At 47.1% G+C, this 22,586-nt stretch overlaps 2 protein-coding genes across 2 annotated transcripts; one reads left to right on the top strand and one right to left on the bottom strand.

Moving 5' to 3' along the window:
* Positions 1-5,184: 5,184 nt before the first annotated feature.
* LOC140659075 (cathepsin E-like) lies at positions 5,185-14,508 on the bottom strand. The gene is made up of 9 exons (XM_072878329.1): positions 14,453-14,508; positions 14,103-14,280; positions 11,003-11,120; positions 10,422-10,540; positions 9,793-9,992; positions 9,010-9,132; positions 8,180-8,324; positions 5,457-5,555; positions 5,185-5,364 (listed from the first exon to the last, which is right to left on the bottom strand). The coding sequence occupies exons 1-9, from the start codon at positions 14,506-14,508 to the stop codon at positions 5,185-5,187; spliced, it is 1,218 nt and encodes a 405-aa protein (XP_072734430.1).
* Positions 14,509-19,185: 4,677 nt separating this feature from the next.
* Positions 19,186-20,022, top strand: LRRC10 (leucine rich repeat containing 10). Its single transcript, XM_072878211.1, has one exon. It carries the CDS (start codon positions 19,186-19,188, stop codon positions 20,020-20,022), a length of 837 nt encoding a protein of 278 aa, XP_072734312.1.
* The last annotated feature ends 2,564 nt before the right edge of the window (positions 20,023-22,586 follow it).

Genomic DNA, 22,586 nt, shown 5'->3' with positions numbered 1-22,586 from the left:
CACTTCTTCACACTGTGAGATGAGATGACGCCGGTGTCTGACAGCAGCGGAGTAGTGAGGTTTGGTCACAGTTTTGGAGTAAGGTGTTCTGGTGCAACCTCACCCTTGCCACTTCACAAGTCCTCAGGCAAATCAAGTTGCTATGTTCAGGTTTGACCAACACAAGGAGGACCCCAACAAAGTGAAATTATATTGAAATAAACAGCAGCTTAGCCTAGCAGTCCTATTTTCTGGATGGCCCTTACTAGGCAATACCCAGCTTATGGCAGCATCCTCTAGCTTTTCAGTCATCAGAGCCCCAGACTGCTGACTGTCCCTGGGGAAGAGGACTCTCTTGGCCTGTGACAATGCTGGAAACACATAGTTTTCCCTTCCCTACATCAACAGAGAAAAAAAGATTTTCCTCCAGCATTCCCTCTTTCTTCCTTATTCCCTATTTCTTCTTTTAGCTGAAGCCACACTTTTCAATTCAATATTTTCTCAATTTAATTGCATCTGCAACTGTGAAGGAACCCCATTTAGCAATGAGCTTAACTTCAATGAATGGCAAATTAATAGTATAAATGAGAAGTTTTAAGGATACCCAGACAGCTCCAGTCACACAGCTAGACCCAAAGATAAAGTACGTGCTGCTCTCCTTGGGAGCCTGAAGCACTCCTCCATAGCGTTCATTAAAGACAGCAGAGCACTACAAGCTTCGGGGGAGTTTGGCCATACTCCTCCCAGCTGCACATGTATAGGAAGGGTTTTCAGCAGCTATGGAGAAAGTCTGGCCTATTATCTAGCTCTCTGCTCACAGTACATAAGCTTGAGGAGCTGTGCTTCTCTTTGTAAGGGAATTTAAGCCAGAAATTAGAGGTGACTGTAAAGTGTCCACTACAAACCTGCACTGATGGTCCGGTCCCATCACACCTCCTCACGCTCTTCCTTTACACGGCTTCCACCAGGGCTTAAGGTGTTGGAGCCAAGTGCTCATCCTCCCCAACCCAGACATCAGCATGTGTCATCCTGGTACTGCTAAGCCTGAAGAAGCCTTCCCAGCTTCTCATCGTCCAGCTCTGCCCATCTTCCATCATCTTCTTCTCAGCCTGGCCGCTATCTAGGATGCACACTGCTGCTTTCCACCAGGACATTATGCATCTCATGAGCAATGATTTTGTTACCTCTCCCACTCACTGCCAGCACTCCCTGGCCCAGTAACTGTGTTCATTCTTCGATGGAGGCTAAGGGTGGCCACACAGTAGCCATTAGGTAGATAAAAGCTTCCGTTAAGTCCCACAGAGGTGTCTATTAGGCACGTAGATGCATGTTAAATTAGGAATGATAGCTCTGAAGTCCCACAGTGTAATCTGCAATACACAAATAGCATTTCACACATAGCAGGCCAGCTTCATGTTAGCTATAATATTCTGTTCATTGGTTGTAAAGAAGCTAGTGCAGGGATGACTTATCAGAAAAATTTCCTCTCCTCATTCAGTCTGTTATCTCACTTTTGCAAACATCTGTGGGCTCTGATTTGTATTAAATTATCTTTGAGGATTATGTGCTCTCTTAGGCACTTCTCTCAGTAAACTATTTGCCTTAGCGTGGTACATGGACTATTTTAGCAAACCCAACTATTTACAATTCATGTTCACCAGTATAAACAATGTCAAATTATTGCATGAATAAAGGGATTTTGAGAAACACATTCGTCTTGACTGTACTGAACTGTCAAGAAGCACTTCTGGCAAAGGTTCTACCTACCATGCAAGTCAACTTGATGTCTACCCAGGAACAGCAAGGCAGACCTACAGAAGTTGGCAAAGCTGGAAAAGACTGAGGAGAGAATAGGGCCAGGATAGACAAATAGGTCAGAGCAGCAGCTTGCTCCCATCAAATGGTGTTAATCTTGATCAGGATGAGGTATATCAGAACAAAGAGAGGGCCAGTCCCTGCACGCACTGCCTGACTTTCCACCTATTTCTAGGCTGTGTTCACGCTCTGCACTGGAATTCATAGCTCTGAGATGTCGGTGCAGGGACCGACCGGGTGTAGCGACACGTCCCACCACTCTGTCTTGGGTTTGCATGGCAAGGTTTTGGTAGCAGGGAGGCTACAGGGGTGGCTCCTGTGAGAAGCTGCTAGAAGCTTCCCCTATGTCTGATAGAGCCAATGCCAGCCAGCTCCAAGACAGACCCGCCGCTGGCCAAGGCCAAGCCCATCAGTGATGGGGGTAGCACCTCTGTGATTATAACATGTTTAAGAAGGGGAAAAAGCTGCTGCGACACAGCAGTCAGAAGAGAGGAGTGAGAATATGTGAGAAACAACCCTGCAGACACCAAGGTCAGTGAAGAAGGAGGGCGAGGAGGTGCTCCAGGCACCGGAGCAGAGATTCCCCTGCAGCCCATGGTGAAGACCATGGTGAGGCAGGCTGTCCCCCCTGCAGCCCATGGAGGTTAATGGTGGAGCAGATATCCACCTGCAGCCCGCGGAGGAACCCACACCAGAGCAGGTGGATGTGCCTGAAGGAGGCTGTGACCCCGTGGGAAGCCCACACTTGAGCAGGCTCCTGGCAGGACCTGTGGCCCCATGGAGAGAGGAGCCCATGCTGGAGCAGGTTTGCTGGCAGGACTTGTGACCCTGTGGGGGACCCACGCTGGAGCAGTCTGTTCCTGAAGGACTGCATCCCACGGAAGGGACCCACGCTGGAGCAGTTCATGAAGAACTGCAGCCCGTGGGAAGGACTCACATTGGAGAAGTCCACGGAGGACTGTCTCTGGTGGGAGGGACCCCACGCTGGAGCAGGGGAGGAGTGCGAGGAGTCCTCCCCCTGAGGAGGAAGGAGCGGCAGAGACAACGTGTGATGAACTGACCGCAACCCCCATTCCCTGTCCCCCTGCGCTGCTCGGGGGGGAGGAGGTGGAGAATCAGGAGTAAAGTTAAGCCTGGGAAGAAGTGACGGGTGGGGGGAAGGTGTTTTTAAGATTTGGTTTTTATTTTCTCATTACCTTACCTGATTTGATTGGTAATAAATTAAACTCCTTTCCCCAAGTCGAGCCTGTTTTGCCCATGATGGTAATTGCTGAGTGATCTCCCTGTCCTTACCTCGACCCACGAGCCTTTTTTAATATTTTCTCTCCCCTGTCCAGCTGAGGAGGGCAGTGGTAGAGCGGCTTGGTGGGCACCTGGCGCATCTCCATGAGCATCTCCGTTGACCCTGAGCATCTCCGTCTATCATAAATAACAGATCTCTAACTCTGACTGCAAGCTCATGTCTGAGGAATATATATGTATTTTAGAAATAATGGAAATGTACCAGAGTGTTAAGTCTGCTGCAAAGCGGAAAACAAAAATACCCCACTGCTGTTAAATGAGTGATCGGGCTTTATAGATGTTTGTTTGTCTTGGTTCACAACCAAGCAAATGACATTTTCTGGAAAAATAAGTTAGCTCATGGTCACTCTGTTCTTTAAGAGTGATACGGACAAAGGGAAAACAAGGCAAGACTGGCCTGAAATACATGGTAACTTCGTACAGCTCAATCCTGCCTGCAAAAAGGGACAACTGGCAGCAGGGCCCCCATTGCTAGAAGCTGATAGCCTGGATGCCAAATGTGTAACACATTGCGGCTGCAAATAGAGGGTTGTGAAAATGTGCACCGGAGAGAGGGAGTATTTCATACCGGCAGGCAAGACCAGTATTTCAGAGAGACCTACAGGCAAACCGTCTCACTTTAGTAGTACTTACTGAGTCTTACAAATGAAGCCTCAAAATCTAAGGGGCTGCCGAGGCCAGTAATGGATGTTGCATTTGGTCTGTGTTAAGCACATCCAGGCAGGCAGCAGCAGCAAGTCCCCCGGGGCCACTAGCCCCTGCCCCAGCAATGCCGCAGCGGGGCCCGTCTCCAGCTGCCCACGGCCCTGCCCGGCCTGGGAGGTGCCCAGTGCCCGGGGCTGGGGCTGCAGGCATTTTTCGGCTTTAGGGAGACATAAGCAGCCCCAACGCCCCACCACGTCCCATCTCTCCCCTCCAGGCTGCAGAGCAACCTGGATTTTCAATCACTGTTGCACCCTCTCCTCCCCATCTTCACCATGCAGAAACTGCTGTAAGAAAACATAAAACGAAACTGAACCAGCGCTAAGTCCTAAGCAGATTTTGCTTGGTTAAGTTTTATTCCTGTGTACGGGGGCAGTATCAGCTTTAGCAATCCGAACAAATACTCCAATGGGTATAATTTAGGTGAGTCTTCTTTTGCCGAATCAGCGCAGCTACCTGTGGCTGTTTCACACCTCTGCCAGCGCTGAGGCTGCTGCCGCTGCTGCCAAGAAGTGGCTGAGGAAGGGCCAGTAGATGTCTAGTGCTGGCACATTGGTCTCGTAACTCATCTGAGGTGGAGCGACACCGCGGCATCCCTTTGCAGCTCCCTTTGCAAGGGTTGCAGTCTGGTTTTTGTAATGCGAATAGATGCTGCTCCCAGCTGCCCGCACTGCCAAGGGGCAGAGGTGTCAGACACTAAAAGCAGCATCTGACCTAAGACACGGACATTAAACACCGAGGCCCAAAAGAGGGAAAAAATGTCAAGCGAGAATGAACCCAAGGGGAAAAGCAGGTTTGAGAGATGGCGTAAGGAGCAGGAAATTGTGTGCAAGGAACAGTAGTGGAAATTAGTGGCCACACAGGCATCAGTCAAATTCCCCTTTATGTAAACTGGTTGGAGCAAGTCCATATAAAGAGAATTTACATGGCACTAAGGAAATGAGGTTGGACAAAACCCCAACTGTGGAAAATAGTGAAGAAAAGGAAAGCAGTAAGAAATGAGGTGGAAACTAGCACATGAGAAGAAAAAAGGGTACCCAGACCAGACCAGACTGGGATTACTTTCCCCCACTTGTAACTGCTATCTTGTCAGCCTGGCACTGTTCAGCATTTTTATCCTTCCTGCTCTTTCGCAAATCTGAGTGCTGAGCTGTTTTCACTTCATCCTGAGAGCTGTGGGGTCCATCAGTTATTCAGGAAAAATTGTTTCTCAGTTGTAAACATATAGAGATTGAACCAAACTATATAATTTGGGACAAGGATCACCACAAAGCCCAAACACGACTGCATTTAGGTCCAGAGTTTCAGTTAAAGCCCTTCTTCACATGTGCGTTGCAGATCATTACATTAACATTCGGGCTAAGGCAGTATAAATGCTACTACGACTCAGTAGTAATCCTTCCTATGAAGAGCTTTTGCAAATCCCACTCTGTCATTCCCACGGTCAAAAATGCAGTAAAACGCAGACATAAAGACATCTCCTAAAATCCAGAGCGGGCCGGCGCGAGTGGTGATGTCGAGAGACTGAAAGCCGCTCATGCAGAAGGTTTGGTCTTCAATAGACTCCTGGAAGGGAAAGCATGTGTCCTTGCGGCTGCCTGCTCCAGCCCCGGCTCGGGGAGCAGGGACAGGGAAGGGGGGAGCCCACAGATACGCACCTTTACGATGTATTGCTCTGCTGTCAGCTTGTACTCGTGGTGTCCGATTGTGAAGCTTATGTGAGGCAAGCTGGACAGTCTTCTGCAGTCTACGAGAAACTGTACGCGATGCACTGGTTGAGACGGGATTGGTTTGCCTTTTTTTTAAGTATTGCCCTTTGAATTCAAGACTTTTGTGGCAGGTAAGAGTGAATTTACTACAGAGAAACAGCATCAGGCTGACTTATGGCCCAACACTGCCCTCCAGCTTTCCAGCTCCTGCGCTGGGTCAAACCAGCCTAACAGCCCAGACCACTGCACCAAAGCCCCTAGGGACCCAGGGCTGACGAAAATCCTCGCGAGCCCCAAAAGGGACAAGGTGAAGGAGCACTCTGACGTCCTCCTGTACAAAACTGAGTGTGTGAGCCCCAGTGAACCCATGTTAGCAAGGTCTGCTGAGCAAAAGTCCTTCGATGCTCTGGCTGGGACTGTGTGGAGGGAGCTGCCTCCAGCCCACGCAGGCAGCACCCTACAGCTGCAGCTCTCCCCGCTTGCTCCCATAACATCATAGTTTTAGGGAAAAAAAGCCAGTGAGGAATACAGCACTTTATACTCTGCCCTGGAGTGGGATTTAAAGAGCAGAAGGACTAAACTCTGGCACGGCCATTAATTTCCATAAATAATACATTCACTTACAGTAACACAGAAGATCATTTCCTGGCCTTTCTAGTTATTTCATGAAACAACTGACGTGTTAAATGGCACTGCAGAATGCTCCAAGCCCCAGAGGGATCTTTGCTGTAAACTGTAGTGTTTAAAGTCATGGTTTTTAGAGGCTTCCTATAAGGAAGAATCTGCTTTGTTGTTGTTGTTGTTAAATCTGCTTTATGAAAACATAGCCCTAAATCTTGTATATACTTATCAGGTGTCATACCATTAGAACAAAATAAACCATGGGATACAGAGGACAAGGGTAAAAAAGCCAGTATAATGGTTTGCAGGATACAAGAAGCAAGACGTAATTCATTTACATAGCTAGTACGTCCAGAACAAATTAATCCTTGCTGGAAAGAGACAAAAGTTCTGGTAAAATCACTGATGGATGCACCCACTTATACTGGGATAAATTTGAGCCAACATACTCAGCCTGTCTGCGGTTGCTACAAAAACAGTCATGGAAAGTCTTATTTTCAGGATGCTTTTCTGCAGAATCTGAGATGCTGGCTGAGCTCTTATGTCAGCACTGGAGTATATAAACTTATACTGCAATGACTTGTTTATATTACACTCATATAAGTGCATTGGAAATATATATTTTATCTATATCCGTTAGTATGTACCATTATAAAATCAACTTGTAATTAAAGCATACCGTTTGACATGTATCTGAAAATTTGAATAAAAATGAAATTTAAGGTTTAATTGAGAAAGAATCAGAAGCTTCACAAGTTACACAGATGCAACTCCAAGTCCTCCTCTTACAAAAGGAGGCAGATTAAAAGTCCACTTTTGCCTTCGATCTTTGCCCAGTGCACTGGGCAACCGTAACACTCTTAATTTTCTTCCAAGTGCAGTTTTGTGTCAGGATCAAGACAACTGCGAAGTTAACAGCAACCATACGCGGCAGCTTTACTTGGGGCACTGGAGCTGTGGCGACGTGGTAATTACCCGTGGGAGTCAGCCAAGGGCCAGCAATAAGGCACAGTAAAAATAAGCTGCTCTCTGCCTGGAGGTGGGTGGGTTTAGCCACCTCAGGCTTGTTATCTCAGTGCTTTAGACATTACAAGGGTTCACTCATGCCATCTGAAAATTGCCAGCAGGGAGATGCAAAGGGTGGCAGAGACATCCCAGCCCAGTCTGCAGGCAAGGCAGTGGGAAAGCCTAACCTACCTGGAGCAACCTGAGCTCGTGCAAGCCCCCCAGAGAGGCACAGGGGGCTGGGGACTGCAGGTGTGGGGCCAGAGAGGCCACAAAGCGATACATCAAGGCTGTTTTGGCCTGCTGGAGGAGGTGGAGGGGCTCCTCAGAGGGCAAGCAGGGACAGGGAGGACCGGTGGGGAGCATCAGCAAGCAGGACGTGGGAGAGAGTGGCAGGGAAGAGAGGAAAACCAGTGAGGAGACAGAGGAATAAGGCTCAGCAGGGAGAATAAGAGACAGCGAGGTCTGTCCTGCACCCCATGGGCTGATCTGCCAGGAGCCAGCGTTGCAAGCATCACAGGTGTACGTTGCTCTGGGGAGCCCCAGCATGACACCGCCTGCTCTGCTGCAAGCTGACAGTGAGAGGTCCTGTCAGTGGAACCATGTGGGGCTGCAATTATAATACCTTTCCCTTTCCATTTGATGCTGACAGGGCTGGCCATCAGCACCAAACCCCTCCTGGCTTGAGCAAGCCAATGGCTATAGCCAGGGACTTTGAAAGGAAGTGCTTCTCTGATTTTCCAAAAGAAAATTATCTCTGATGTAGAGTATGGATCAATTCCTCAAACTGACAGCCCCATTATTTCCTTACGCACCAGTACTGATGAGTACGGGAGAGAAGGTGGACATTTGGGAGGAGGGCTGGGGCAGCAAGGCAGATGGGTCAAAACCAGCATGGCTCTGAGTTCAGTGCTGTCCTGGAAACAAGGCTTTTGCTGAGACCTTTCTGAGCAATTATTTCTGTTATTTTCCCACCCTGTAAGCTCTTAGCACCAAATACCAGTTTCTCTTCCTCTCTGGCTGTTTTCTGGCTGTATAGTTTTTACCTCTCCAGTATGCGACGGGCTTGCCCCAATATACTCCTGTAATCGCCTGATTTGTGAAGATGGGCCGGTGATAAGAGAAGTGCCTGAGTCAACGATGGCTTCGCAGCCGTGGGAGCAAAATGCCACCCGGCCCTGGATCTTTATGCTGCGAGTGAAAAACAAAGCGTCTTTAAGCAAATGGCATATACACTGTGACTGAAGAAGCATATTATTGCTAGCTAAAGTACCAGAGTACGGTCTGAAGTTAAAAGTAGCTGCCAAGCTTTCCCAGTCTTAAAAGAAAAGAACGGCTTTAAAAGACAATAAAGTAATAAAAAGAAACAGCACGAGGAAGACTTCTCATTTGTGGACCCACTTTTCTCTCTCAGGACTCCTACAGCCCTAATCATTTGTTGCCTGCTGATGAATTTGTCCTCCCCCACAGCTATGTACCCTCATCGATTTGTGCAGCAGCAGAAGGACTGAAGGGGCACGGCCTACTTTGACCAAGGTTTACAAGAAAGATGAGAGCAGGACCTGGAGCTGGATTCAGTTCCTGGGTGCCTTAACCTCTTAACTGAATAGTCCACCAAGAGTCAACTTGGCCATTGGTGTATCGTATTAAAACATACTAACTTGCTCTCCCAGAAACCAGCTACCCATGTCACAGCAGATTTAGAGAGCTAATAAACCCCAGTCTCATCCTGGCGAACCCCCTCTTTGAAAGGCACAAGGGTAAAACACTGCAGCCGAGTCCTCCTGCATCTGTATCGCTAGGTGTTTCTGTCTCTGCGGGTTTTACCTGGGGAGGTGAATTCCACCAGGTATTTCATACATACATACATACATACTTGTTCAGGTGTATTTGCCAGTAGCTTTTCTCGGTGACTGGGACCCAGTGGATTGAGCCTTTGTAGAGGGAATGGTCTATGCCCCCCAGAATCAACTCACCACCATTCTCGGTGTCATCTCCTCTGAAAGCAGAAGACAGGTTAACACAGACAGGGGACTGTGCCAGCACATGCCTGTGAGATTACACTTAAAGAGCAAAAGACAAACCACAGCCCTTTCTAAATTCAGATATGGATGGCTGAAAGGGATTATTTCTAAATTATAACTGTGTATGTCCCAACTCAGAGCCTCCAAACAACCTCTGAGAAGACTTACTGCAGGCTGCCAAGGGCTAAGATAGGCATCAGGAGCAGGTTGAGCCAGTTGCTGTTCTCACCTCAGAATAAACACTAGATAAATTGGTGGAGTTACAGCTAGGTCCAGATGAGGTAACAACACTTCTTTTCTGAAATGTAGCTACTTGGGTGTAGCACAGCATTTCTGTTCCTCTCCACTAGCCAGAAGGAAACCTCTGGCAACTCAGACATGGTGAGTCTGAGCTGGGAGCTTTTCTTTTGTTCATGACCAGCTCCAACAAGAATAACGCTCTGTCCAAAAATTCGTGGTCCTCCCCAGCACATTTTTCCTTTTCTCTCCATATTTTTTAGTGTCAAATTGAAAAAAAAAAAAAAAAAAAAGGGGAAAATTACTTTCTAGATTTGAAGATTTATACAGATGCACAGTTGTCTCAACAATTGAAATAGATTTGCTTCTTTTTCAGCAGTGTCACTTTAAAGACTGACCTTTTAAGATAGAAAGAGAAGACCGGCTCCTCTACCAGCTTCTGGTTCATGATGCTGTCAAACACGGGCAGAGCATTGCCCACCGCTAAGGAGGGGTAGCCCAAGCCCAGCACACCATCGAAGTGGGCAAGGGCAAAGGTTATTCCTGGCTCAAACACCGACTCGCCAAAGTCCTGTCCCTTGATGGAGATGTTACTTATCTGTTTGGTACAAGTGAAAGTAAAGGCACTATCAGTTACAAGAAATTACCCACATTTCAGATCCATATAAATGGATTCATTCAGTTTATAAAGCCTGGATATCCTTGTGTGACTTGCATCAACATGGCAGGTGCCCATTTGGTGGGCAGGCTGCACCAATTCCTTTTAATACCTTAATTTTGTGGATGTTTCTTCATAAACCCAGGACAGAACCCAAGGAGAGAAGCAGAAATGCAAAATAAAATCTTAGGGATTTGTCTTGGTAGCCCAAAGCCAGAGCAGCACTCGCACCTCTCAGCACTTGGCGTGGTGGGACCTCGCCCGGCCCTTGCCGGAACCAGGCAAGGTCTTCCAGGGCAAGGCCAGTATCTGAACTGCCCTGAAAACAGTTGACCTGGAGGCTGACACCCATTTTAGGTGGAGGCTCACCTGCAGCGTGTCTTTGCCAGCAATGCCCAGAAGCTGTCCCGTGCCGTACTGCAAGGAGAAAGCTTCCCCTCCGTGCTCATACGAATCCGACAGAAAGGACTTAAATTTCTGGTGCACCCCTACACAAAACAAATGACACCTGTGCACCAAGGGGAGGCTCCTGCACCGATGCAGCGCCAGCCGAGATGCAGGCAAAGCAGATTTTTGCTTGTCTTACGAGGAAGGCGTCGATGGAGGTGCCCATTCCCCCACGGGCACCCCTGTTTTTCTGTACCTCGGAGGTTATTTGGGGTTTTAAAGGCAAATCAAAACACAAATGGGCATTTCCACTGCTATTTGTAGCTCTCCCAGGTTTATTTTCATGCCGTTTACATCAGGCGCATCGTGGTGTGGAGAGAGGTTTGGCAGCTGCAGGCAGCGCCTGCCCTGGCTGCGGGGCAGCGCGGACGGGCAGAGACGGAGGAGCAAGCCGGGGAGGGGACTCCCCTCCCAAATCCCTGCTGCAGGCGAGCTCCTTGGGAAAGGAGAAATGGCCAAGGTACCCAAGACATGAGGAGTGTAGGGAGGGTAACGTTTCTTACTGCACGCTTCACTGATGCAATAAGCAGAAGGGACCCAAAAATTGGAGGAGCCGGTGTCAAACACAACGGTGAACCTCTGTGGCGGTGTGCCGACGCTCACAACTCCATAGTACTGTGCCTGGGGGAAGAACAACCTGGTCAGCCCCGGCCTGCTTCCCAGGGAGCTATTCCTGAGGAAAAAGCAGACTTGGGAACATCATGTAATGGTTTCTCAGGGGGTTTGGTGCAATTTCATCTAAACGTAAATGCACACAACAGGGAAGTGTGTCTGGCTCCACGAGTGGTTGCGGGCAGCAGATTTCACTCCAGCTGCATGCATAACAGTGCAGCATTTTTAAAGCCTTTTAAGCAAATGCTCAGTCAGGTTCCCCATGAAGTCAACGAGCCCTCTTGCACCGACTTCAGTGATGGCAAGGTCAATCCCAAGACGAAGGTCTTGCACAACCACGCGGGCTTTCAGGCAGCTCCCTGCTGAAGTCAGTAAGAAATCATAGACTCATAGAATCATTTAGGTTGGAAAAGACCTTCAAGATCATCAAGTCCAACTGTTAACCTACCACTGCCAAGTACACCACTGAACCATGCCCCTAAGCACCACATCTACACATCTTTTAAATACCTTCAGGGATGGCGACTCAACCACTTCACTGGGCAGCCTGTTCCAATGCTGGACAACCCTCTCAGTGAAGAAATTTTTTCCTAATATCCAGTCTAAACCTCCCCTGGTGCAACTTGAGGACATTTCCTCTTGTCCTATTATTTGTTATCTGGGAAAAGAGACCAGCATCCACCTTGCTACAACCTCCTTTCAGGTAGTTGTAGAGAGCGATAAGATCTCCCTTGAGCCTCCCTTTCTCCAGGCTAAACAACCCCAGTTCCCTGTGCAAGTACAGGGGAACAATCACTTCCCTAGTCCTGCTGGCCACACTATTTCTGATACAAGCCAGGATGCCATTGGCTTTCTTGGCCACCTGGGCACACTGCTGGCTCATATTCAGCCAGCTGTCAACCAAGACCCCCAGGTCCTTTTCTGCCTGGCAGCTTTCCAGCCACTCTTCCCCAAGCCTGGAGCATTGCATGGGGTTGTTGTGGCCCAAGTGCAGGATCCGACACTTAGCCTTGCTGAACCTCATACAACTGGCCTCGGCCCATCGATCCAGCCTGTCCAGATCCCTCTGTAGAGCCTTCCTACCCTCAAGCAGATCAACACTCCTGCTCAACTTGGTGTTGTCTGCAAACTTACTGAGGGTGCACTCGATCCCCTCGTCCAGATCATTGATAAAGATATTAAACAGGACTGGCCCTAATACCGAGCCCTGGAACACCACTTGTGACCAGCCGCCAACTGGATTTACCTCCATTCACCCCAACGGGTGATTTCACATCAGTGATGCAAAGGCAGCACAACCCACCTCTGCCAGCATCAGAGGACTCCGGCCAGCGGCACAAATGATGCTACAGGTGGCTGGGCATTTTCCTTTGTAATTAGCAGCTATTAGCAAGTTAAAAAATGAATTCTGTTGCAGAGACTATGTCTGATGTACTGAACAAAGTTCATCCAGTGGATAAAGAAACCACTGACCGTCCTTGGAGACCAATTGAAGCTAGAGATAATTTGTGAACACGTGAATGCTGGAGTGAAGAGCTTATCCATATCCCAAATGCAAGTGTCTAAGTGCCCCTATCTGGCCCTGGAAGAGCACTTCAGCATTAAGAGACCTATTTTTAGGAAGAGGCATTTCTGGAATCCAAACACAGATAGAAAAGCAATACCCAGTGCCAAGCCTTTTGTAGCAATACAATTATTTGAATATGTAACTTCAAGTGCATACTTGTTAATTAATACACTGAATCTAGTTTCTGACCCCGGAGTTTATGGTCTGAATTAGATAATCATGAAAAGGCAAGCAAGCGCACCATTTAAGAGAATTTCCAGCTATACAGCAGGATTTTATTCCTTCCTGTATTAAACAAACCTTTATTGACTAATCTGTAAAGTGAGGCAGCTCTATGTTGGTCATATGTTGGTGTCAACTCATGTTGGTCCAAAAAAAACAACCAAAACCAAAAAAACCCCCACAAACACACCACACTGAAACCTCCACAAAACTGTTCCTGGTGCTAGCTGGATATGCTGGGGAAGTGGATTTTGCTTTGTTATTTTGATATTTATGCCTCTTTGATAAGCTTTAGAGCAGGCCAAAATTTTTCAGTCTCCTTTGTTCTTCACACATCTCTAGCTCCTCTTGACATATTCCTTTATGGTGCTCAAGTGTCAGGAAGTTCTTGCTGAAATAATTTGGCTTTCCCTTCCCTTCCCTGTTCAGATGCAGCCTCCACAACATTTCTGCAACTTAGCTTTCCTTTAGATAATCATAACAGAAGAACCGAATAAAATAGAAAACAGAGACCAGCCAAATGGACAAGGAAAGACAGTTTACAAAATGGTTGACCTGCTGACTTGCCTGTCTGGGATCCACTGAAACTCGTATTTTTCTTTTCTCAGTTTGGAGGGTAAACTCAGCCAGCTTAGTATGAGACCCACGTCAGTCTCAAATATTTGATAGACATTAAGCTCAGGAGATAAAAGAAGAAAAATAAAAACTCTACTTGGGTCTTTGTTATCACTGATTTATGACTCCACATGATCAAATAAATGAGATTCGGAGGATTTTTTATAACATGCAAACATCCAAGTTTCTGATAAATAGAATATAGCTAAATGAAGTAATCAGATTCTGCTACTAAAAACCCAATCCTGAACCAAGCCTGATACAGGCAAACCTCCCATATTTGCTTGGAGACCCAACCAAGTCCAATACACATCTATACAAAAATAAAACTTGTCACAGGACTACCACTGCTAGATTACATCAGCTTTCTACCCGGGTCCCACCCATGCTAACCTAGATCCATACATGCTTTATTTTGCAGACTGGTAAACTAACTTTTTATGATCTAGTATTTATAGCATAGAGCAACGAACCATCTCAAGCCCTATAATTTCATTGAGAGACTAGATTTCAAACGTGCTGGGAAAAAAATCTGCCTTCAAGAGAACAGCGAGTCCTTATGATTGCATTACCAAAACTGTACTTACATTCATGTAATCATACAGCCTTTCTGAAGTGGTTCCTACCGATAAAGCAATATCTGCAGGGAAGCAATGCAGGTACCTCCGGGCAAAAATGTCGGGGTGGTGATTCCTCCAGAATTCCTCTAATTCTCCCTTTTCCTTCAGCTGTTTCTTGATAGATTTGAATCGAATGAGAGGGATCCTATGCAAATAAAATAAACACAAAAAAATTAACTGGATCTCCTTCCTAGAGTTCTCATATACTCTTTTTTTTTTAAATTTGTTTCTTTTTTGAGACCTCAGATAGCAACAAGCACGGGTCAGCCCAGGAAGCCATCTGAGACGTGTCAGTGATGCTAGACACTTTTTCTTACCGTTCCATGGCCAGAGTGAAGGGGATGTAAACCACAGCCAACAGTATCACCCTCATGGCTCCAAGCGGTTCGAAGTCTAATGACACTCATTTACTCAGAAGTCCTTTTTTTATACCCCGTTGTCAGCAGAGGGCCGTTCGCCAGGTCAATCAATCACAGGAGGTCAGTGCTTTGGCAGAAAACCGATTCATTTGCTCTCAGAGTAACCGCTGGATTGTGCAAATACCGGTGTCCAGTGAAGCTACTGGCACAGAAGGCACAGATAACCAGGGCACAGTCTAGACCGAATAGACATTTTACTAACAATCCTTAATGTCTTTTACATAAATCTAGTAGATGGGGTGAGCTTGGCTCCCATTAGCATGGGAAAGAGGAGGCAGTCCAAGGACTTCCCTGGTTCCCTCTGAGTAAGCTGCTTTCCAAGCTCGCTTCAGTGACAAGTGGCCCAGAAGTGCCCAACGCAGAGAAAGAGGACATCACACATAACTGTTTCCTTTTTACATGCAGACATTTCAGCAGGGCTGAGCAGATGGACATTTGATAGGGTTGTGACAAGTCATCCCCTAACAACTGAAGTTTAATTCCCTATTTATGGGAGAGCTCCAGTCTAAAAATAAATGTGATTGCCGCCCCAAAAAATGGGGCTTAAAAGTAAAAAACATGACAGGCTGCAACATCCAGTAATAAACAGCCAGTGGTTTTGTACACATTTCAGCAAGACATTTGGAAGCGCTCACTTGGATTTCTTTTCCTGCGAGTTTCCTGAGGTTAGCGGTTCCCACCCCGCCTGACACTTAGGTTCGAGTTAAGCTGGCAGAAAAATAATGGTGTCAAAAAGAGACTCTGATCTGACAGAGAGCAACCCCAAACCCATTAGCTGCCTGGGAGGAAGCTCAGCACTGAATCTGCAATTTACTTACGAGACTTTTTGAATCTTTCCTCTGCATGAGAAAGTGCGGTGAGCAATTACATACTGCAGCCTAGCATACATTAAGGCTAAATTTGAATAATCAGCCATTTTTGTTCAAAAGACCCAGCTAGGATGCTGGGAGAAGAGCAACAATGATTATTCCCCTGCAATATATCGCTTATTTAAAATAGACTGCTCACCATGTGAAGGTGAACTGGAATTAAGTAACCCCTCCAAAAGAGAGCAGATGTGTGACAGTATGTGGCAAAGAATGAATGTCAAGATCATGGAGGAGGCAGGAGTCATCATCCGCTCTAGCAGCAATGCTCCAGTCAAGAAAAAAACAGCAGAAAAAACCAAACACACAGCATTTGTGAGTGAAGAAGGGGCCTAAATGCCTGTCACAGGCTTTAAATAAATGTAAAGCAAATAATTATGAGCACATACTAAAGACATTCTTAAAAACTACTCCTTTAAGCCTCCTTCCTTGCTATGCCAGGCTGATTGAGGAGGCTTACAATCACCAATTTTAGAGCTCTCTTCATTAGTTCCCTGGATTTTGAAATACATGGTTTGCTTTTTCAAACTTACCTCCAAAATTGTGAGGGCTACACAACCTGCTCCCAGCAAAGGCTGAGCGTGCTGTCATCACACAGCTGTGCGCAGAGCTTTGGATCTGAAAAAGCACCAAGATCTCTATTCTAATGTTTTATTTAAAAAAAAAAAAAAAAAAAGCAGGAATAATAACACACAGCTTTTATACTGATTTCCACTTTATTGTGATTTTTTTTTTAATTGCCTAGCTCTGAGCAGTGTTCCCTGTTTCTACTGGACTCACAGCTTTTACACATGTTCTCAGCAAGCAACCACATTTTCTGTCCTGCAGTTATCCCAGCCACTGAGCTGCAGGAGCTGGGTGCTGGCAACGCGAATGGTGAGCAATAGCTGTGGTCATTTGTGAACTTTCAGAAAGCAAAGCCATTTCTCAAGGAACCTACATGTGCCACTTGACTCGCAGCAGAGCAGATGTCATGCCCTCTGGTAGGCCACTGTCGCTTTGACAAGAGCAAGACAATGTCTGTGCCGAGGGCCTTTATCGCTTGAACTTTTCCTCAAATGCCACAAATGCTTCTGGGAAGTCATGAATGCTCATGCTGGAGGACATCAGGATAACTTTGAAGACGTGAAGTGGCTTTCAAACACCACCCTAGGTCTACTGAGGAGACTGGCTTTGCCTTAGAGTGTCCACTGAGTCACTAATTCTCAGAAGGATCAAGATTTTTCATTATATTGCAAATGTAGGCCTTTGTTATCCCACCACACGAAGGTCATTTTTTCCCCAAATACTCTGATCTCACAGCGTGTTCCAAGCAGACATTCATTTAGCCAACAGAGGTACAAAATGCAGCAACAAAAGGTCATCGTGACTTTTTTTGATAAGCTGGAATAATGATTAAACTACAATGCAGAGGATCCCTAAGAAATAGTTGTCTGCAGCTTAAAAGTTTCATTAGGAAGAAATAATTCAAGTAGAAAAAATATATACGCATCTGTGTCTATAGACATAAGGTATATTGCAAAGTTATTTCTCTCCATATGGATTATAAAGAAAAATGTACCTAAATTATATTGTTAATATATTCTTACTCAGGCTTTTATGTTGTTCTCATCAGCAAGATATCTGAAGGGATTTGTCTAAGGAACGTGTCTTTGCCATGGATGTGCAAAGATTCATTATTATTTACACCAAATGCATTAGCTTTTCCATACCTGAAGCATAGAGTATCTCAACACAGCGGGGAGCCTTGCCTCGAGAAGGTGCTGCAGATACTTAGAAATGGAAACAAATACAAAAACCTGCTGAGGACCATGCAAATATTTTCTTAAAAGTCAGATCTCATGCAGGGGTAACTGCTTGGAAAAGGATGCCCTGCGAAATCCAGGAATGGCACGTTCCCCACAGCAGTCCTCTGACAGGGCACATAGTGTTAAAGCAGTAAAGAAGTGGCTACTCTGGGATGCTCATTCAGTGCGAACCGGCTCTTGCTGCTGGCATGCTGCGCCCAGCATGTCCCTCCTTCTGTCATGAGAGAGAGTATTTTCAGTGCCTCTCCTCCACAGCACAGCCACAGATGAGTGCAACGTATCTTTGTTCTCCAGGCTTGATATTCTGCCCAGCTTCTCCGTCCAAAACCTATTTTATGGCACTCAGGTCACAGCACTTGCTGTTCTCCATCCCGCTGCAATACTGGTCCCCAGAGGCCCTCTCTGTTCTCCTCCCCCAGGAAACCCTCCATACATCCTTCATACCATCAGTGCTGCATGCCACAGCCACTCATCTTGCAGGGAAAAGACGAGTAAAATCCTATAGCCTATACACAATTGATAGCTAAGAGCTGCTTTACATTTGAAAGCAAGTGATGGTAGTACAAATCTGTATTACCAGATTTGACCAGAGATCTAGAGGCCACCTTAACTGTTTGATATTGCCTTTTTCTCAATCTTCTGTTTGTTCTGCACTTTGTTTTTCCAAGAATACGTGGTTCTCAGCAATCACGTATTTTGGTTGTGTAGCACCTAATGCCCAGAAACCGACTGCAGATTGTTTGAAGAAAGTATCCTCCCTAAATGGGAGTGTAAGTGTGGAAAATGACAGCAACGAGCTGTAGATCTCAAAGTAGAGCGCCAGCTGCCGGAAAGGCTATTTCACTTTAAAACACTCTGCCAGCTTTCAGACCCAAAGATCGTGGCCAACATGCAGGTGGGACAATCCCCAAGAAAGCTTAAAACAGCAGCAGCTCAAGAAGCCAAAGTATGCAGAGATGCCTACACATGGGAAGGCTCCTCCTAGAAATCAGAGGTGCTCCTGACCTGAATAGCAATGGGTCTTGCTGAGAGGAGGGGAACAATTTACGCTGTTACATCTAAACTTTTTACTTCATATTTATCTCACTCATAACAAGTGGGAATCTTGATGGAATTAAATCCATGGCAGTTTCTTGCCAGGTTTTGGTAGGGACACGGGAACTGCAGTAGCATGGTCGGAAGGCGGCCGGAGAACAGCCTTGGCAAGTTGTGATAGTGAGCATATTAAACAGAGATTCAGATGAGAAGCAAAACATAACGAAAAAAGCTTTACACAGTCAAGAGTGCCAGAGGCTATAGTAAACACCGTTAAATTAGGAACATAAATAGTAGAACAGCTCAAGATAGCAGTTTGCCAAGTATTTGTGTTAAAGGTTTAAGATAAGTACTGGGTGGCAAGTTACACTCTGAAATTATGTATTTGGCACCTTGCAAAGTAAATCCCTAAAAGTGCCACTCATCTGGAAGTCTTGACAGGTGTTTTAAACAACAATTCGATTACATCCGACATTTCTGCTGAAAGTTTCCTGAAAGCTAAACATCTGAGTTTAAAAATTTGGTCTTCTGTGGTGTTTACTTTCCCAAGCCAATCCCCACAGCCAGCACCAGCTGCACAGACAGCACAGCTGGAGCGAGAGGTGAGGGGCTGGGGTATTGGGGTGACGGTCTGGGGCAAAATCAGAGAGTGCCTGTAGTGTGCAGGAAGAGGCCAGAAGGAATGTTTTCGGGGGGAGCGAGTGGGAGTGTGGGCAAGAGAGGGAGACCTGCGCTCTAAGTCATCCTGTCCATAATCCCCATCACCAAACACTCATTCGGTTATCAGAAACATTTCAGAGCCCTTGAGATTAATGGCTGGTGCCACGTAAACATAGCCTTATATTGGGAAGACGGAGTTAGCGGCAGGCCAGTGCGCAGCAGGAGAAGACCAAGGCAGGCCCCTGTCCCTTGCAGTCCCAGGATGGGCAACAGTCTGAAAGCCATAGTTGCTTTTGTGCCCTCCGACGAGTGCCAAAAGTACCTCCTGGAAGACCTAGAAGAGATGCCAGTGGATAAAATGGTGGATCTGAGCGGCAGGCAGCTGAGGCGGCTGCCTCTGCACATTTGCTCTTTTAGGGAACTGGTCAAGCTGTACCTGAGCGACAACAACCTGAACCATCTGCCCCCCGAGCTGGAGCAGCTGCAAAACCTGCAGATCCTGGCGCTGGACTTCAACAAATTCAAAGCGCTGCCCCTGGTCGTGTGCACACTGAAGCAGCTGTGCATCCTCTACCTGGGCAACAACAAGCTCTGCAGCCTGCCCCTTGAGCTCCGGCTCCTGCAGAACCTCAAGACCCTCTGGATCGAGTCCAACTGCCTGCAGTGCCTGCCCGAGGTGGTGTGCGAGCTCAGCCTGCTCAAGACCCTGCATGCCGGCTCCAATGCGCTGCGCACGCTGCCCGCCCAGCTGCGGTGCCTGCAGGAGCTGCGCACCATCTGGCTCTCAGGCAATCTGCTGTCCGAGTTCCCCCCCGTGCTCCTGGACATGCCTTTTCTGGAGGTGATTGACGTGGATCGCAACTCCATCCGGTTCTTCCCCAGCCTGGCTCACCTCCCCGGCCTGAAGCTGGTGATCTATGACCACAACCCCTGCAGAAACGCACCCAAGGTGGCCAAAGGGGTGCGCAGGGTGGGGCGATGGTCAGAGGAGACCCCTGAACCCCGCAAGCGGTCTGGGGCAGTGATAGAAATCACACTCAATGAGAAACCATCACCACCTCCTGGCATCAAGCCTGAGCCAGAAGCCGAGCCCTGCTGATGCTCAGCCGCCCACGCTGGCAAAGGCACAGTGCACCCGCAACGCCACCCAACCTCTACCTCTCCCTCGCCTGCTGGTGCCCGGGAAGCACCATGCCGCCTGGCTAGCCTTCAGGAGTAGGTGCACCAGTTTAGACCTAGATGACAGCAAAACTCTCTTGTACAGACACCTCCTTTTGCGCAGCACCCAGCACTCTCTCTAGAGCAAAGACTTCCTCCCTTTCCCCTTCCTCGCATGCAGGGACCACTCAAGAGTTCGCAGTAGAGATGAAGACACAGTTTAGATGTTTTCCATGGGTGGATTGTACAGAGCACATATGGACTCTCTGCTCTTTACCCATGGGAAGCCCGTTGGGCTCGCTCTTCTCCCCTCCACCTCGCTGAGGTGTCCGAGCTCAGCTGGAAGCCACTGTTCAAGGTGATGATCGCTGCTGGGAGTCACAGCTCTAAAGTAACCCACAGCATTTGTGCCTCAAATGACTCATCTGAAACGCAGCAGCAGCAACAGCTTGAAGTTTTCCCCACCTGCCGCGTTGCAAGGGGTAGCAGAGCCCTGGCTGCGCTATCAAGGAAACAGCACGTATGTACCAGCAAGCTCTCCTCTTACCGCTGCTGCCTTCTTCCTGGAAAATCAGCGACCGCTCTTGTTTTGTTATTGCCAAGCAGCATTTTAAATTATGGTGAGGAAAGCTAGAGGCTTTGCTGCTAGTTTTTATGTTACCAACAACCCTGCCTGTAAGGGCAGCTGTACACACCGAGTTTTCATGCAGTAGCAAAGAAGAAAACCAAAGCCTGACTAAAACGGAAAAACCACAAGAGCTGCAAAGGTAAACTTGCATGAATAAAACCCAGGGCTGGGAGCCTGCCGCTACAGGCTTGCACAGAAGCTGAGGCAAACTTTACTCAGTTGACTTCAGCTGGGTATTTCTCCAGCTTGCAACTCGGACCAGTTCGGATTCCCTTGGAAACACACTGAATCCTTTTTTTAAAGTATGTTTTGCTTTAATTGTGTAACACAGAAATCTGGCTCCAAATGACATTTTTAGCTTTTGATTCCATAGCACAGATCATTGAGTTTGGTAAGAGACAGCTTGTTTTAAAAGGGTGGGGAGCCCTTGGTAGCGAAGAACAGCCACTTCCCTCTCTGCCTCGCCCATCAGTGGAACTGTCTCACCCGCGCAGCCTGCAGAAGCAGCAGTTGACTTCCCAGAAAAGGTTTGATTCAATGCCAGTTCGTGACTGCTTAATGTCATTTACATGCTTGAAAAATTATCTGGAAATACGTAGACTCTGCTAGCACTTGCTGTCTTGTCAAATGAAGTCTGAATCTGGATGTGGCTGGCACCCATGTAGCATGCTTACTATTCATTAAATGAAATAAAGCGTACTAGCATCTCGCTGAGCTAAACCGTCCTTCTTTGGAATTAACTGAATTCTCCCTTTCCAAATTCTTTATCTAACCTTGTTCCAACAAACTATTTCTTCCTACAAAACAAAATTATTCAACGGGACAAGAGTTTGGGGCTTTTTTTAACAGCCAAGTTCAGTGTTTCATTTGCTATGGAACCGATTGGTACTTCATTTATCTGAGGGGTGGGGAAGAAGGTGCTTTCACCTGCTTGTCAATGGTTTGTACCCAACGCAGCACTCTACACAGTACTGTCACTTTTGGAGACCTGAAGAGAGTCTGGTTTGAGAGTTTGGAGGAGCGTCTGTAAGCAGATTCTCTTCACTTCAGGAAACCTAAGGGAGAAAAATGTTTGCACAGATACTTTCTTGATTTCCAATGAATCTTCCTGCTTCGGCAGACTTCCCCTGGTGTTTGCCAAGGCGCTCCATTACACTTGCAAGGGCCAGAAGGGTCACAACGCCCAGCTGGCACCTCTCGACGGGCTCCCACGCAGACAGGGCGCCTCCGCTTGTCTCTGCTGACAGTCATCCAGAATCTGCGTGAAGACTGCTGCAGGCATCACAGACTTCCTTACGACCTGACCATAAACTAGTCCAGTTAAGAAACACGTTGCCTTTGCAGCAACTACTGGAATAGGAAAGAGAATATAAAGACAGGCCACAATAAACATGGAAGGGGGGGAAAGAAAATGGGAATGCAATGCAGCCGGGCACATTTTCCACTAACTGCCCTCTATTACAACAATAGCTGTTCGTAACGTCAGCCTGAGTCTAGTACTTTATAGTCAAACACACAGACTGTTTGGTCCAGGACGCTGATCTCTCTCCCAAACTGCATCTTCCTCTCGCCCCCCCCTCAGAACTCTCATCTACATAAAATTTGTGGTGTGAAAAGCTGTAAAATCCCTGAAGTTGTAGTTCTGGGCATTGACCAAGGTTCCTCTTCAGCTTATTCTCTTCTTTTCATCATCAAAGAAGGCGCAATACTCCAGTATCACTAGAAAAGGGTAACATTTAACTTCAGAGCCTTTCTAGAACCCCAACTCAAAACCTATACAGCCAGGACTGGAATAAACCGCTTGCACTAAATGCACTGAGTCAACCCGAACCAGCGAGCTCCAAAGGCTTGAGAGGTTATCCTTAGCGCTAACTGCC

Source organism: Ciconia boyciana, chromosome 1 (genome assembly GCF_034638445.1).
Source record: "Ciconia boyciana chromosome 1, ASM3463844v1, whole genome shotgun sequence".
Taxonomy (NCBI): domain Eukaryota; kingdom Metazoa; phylum Chordata; class Aves; order Ciconiiformes; family Ciconiidae; genus Ciconia; species Ciconia boyciana.
This window is presented reverse-complemented; position numbering and strand designations above follow the sequence as displayed.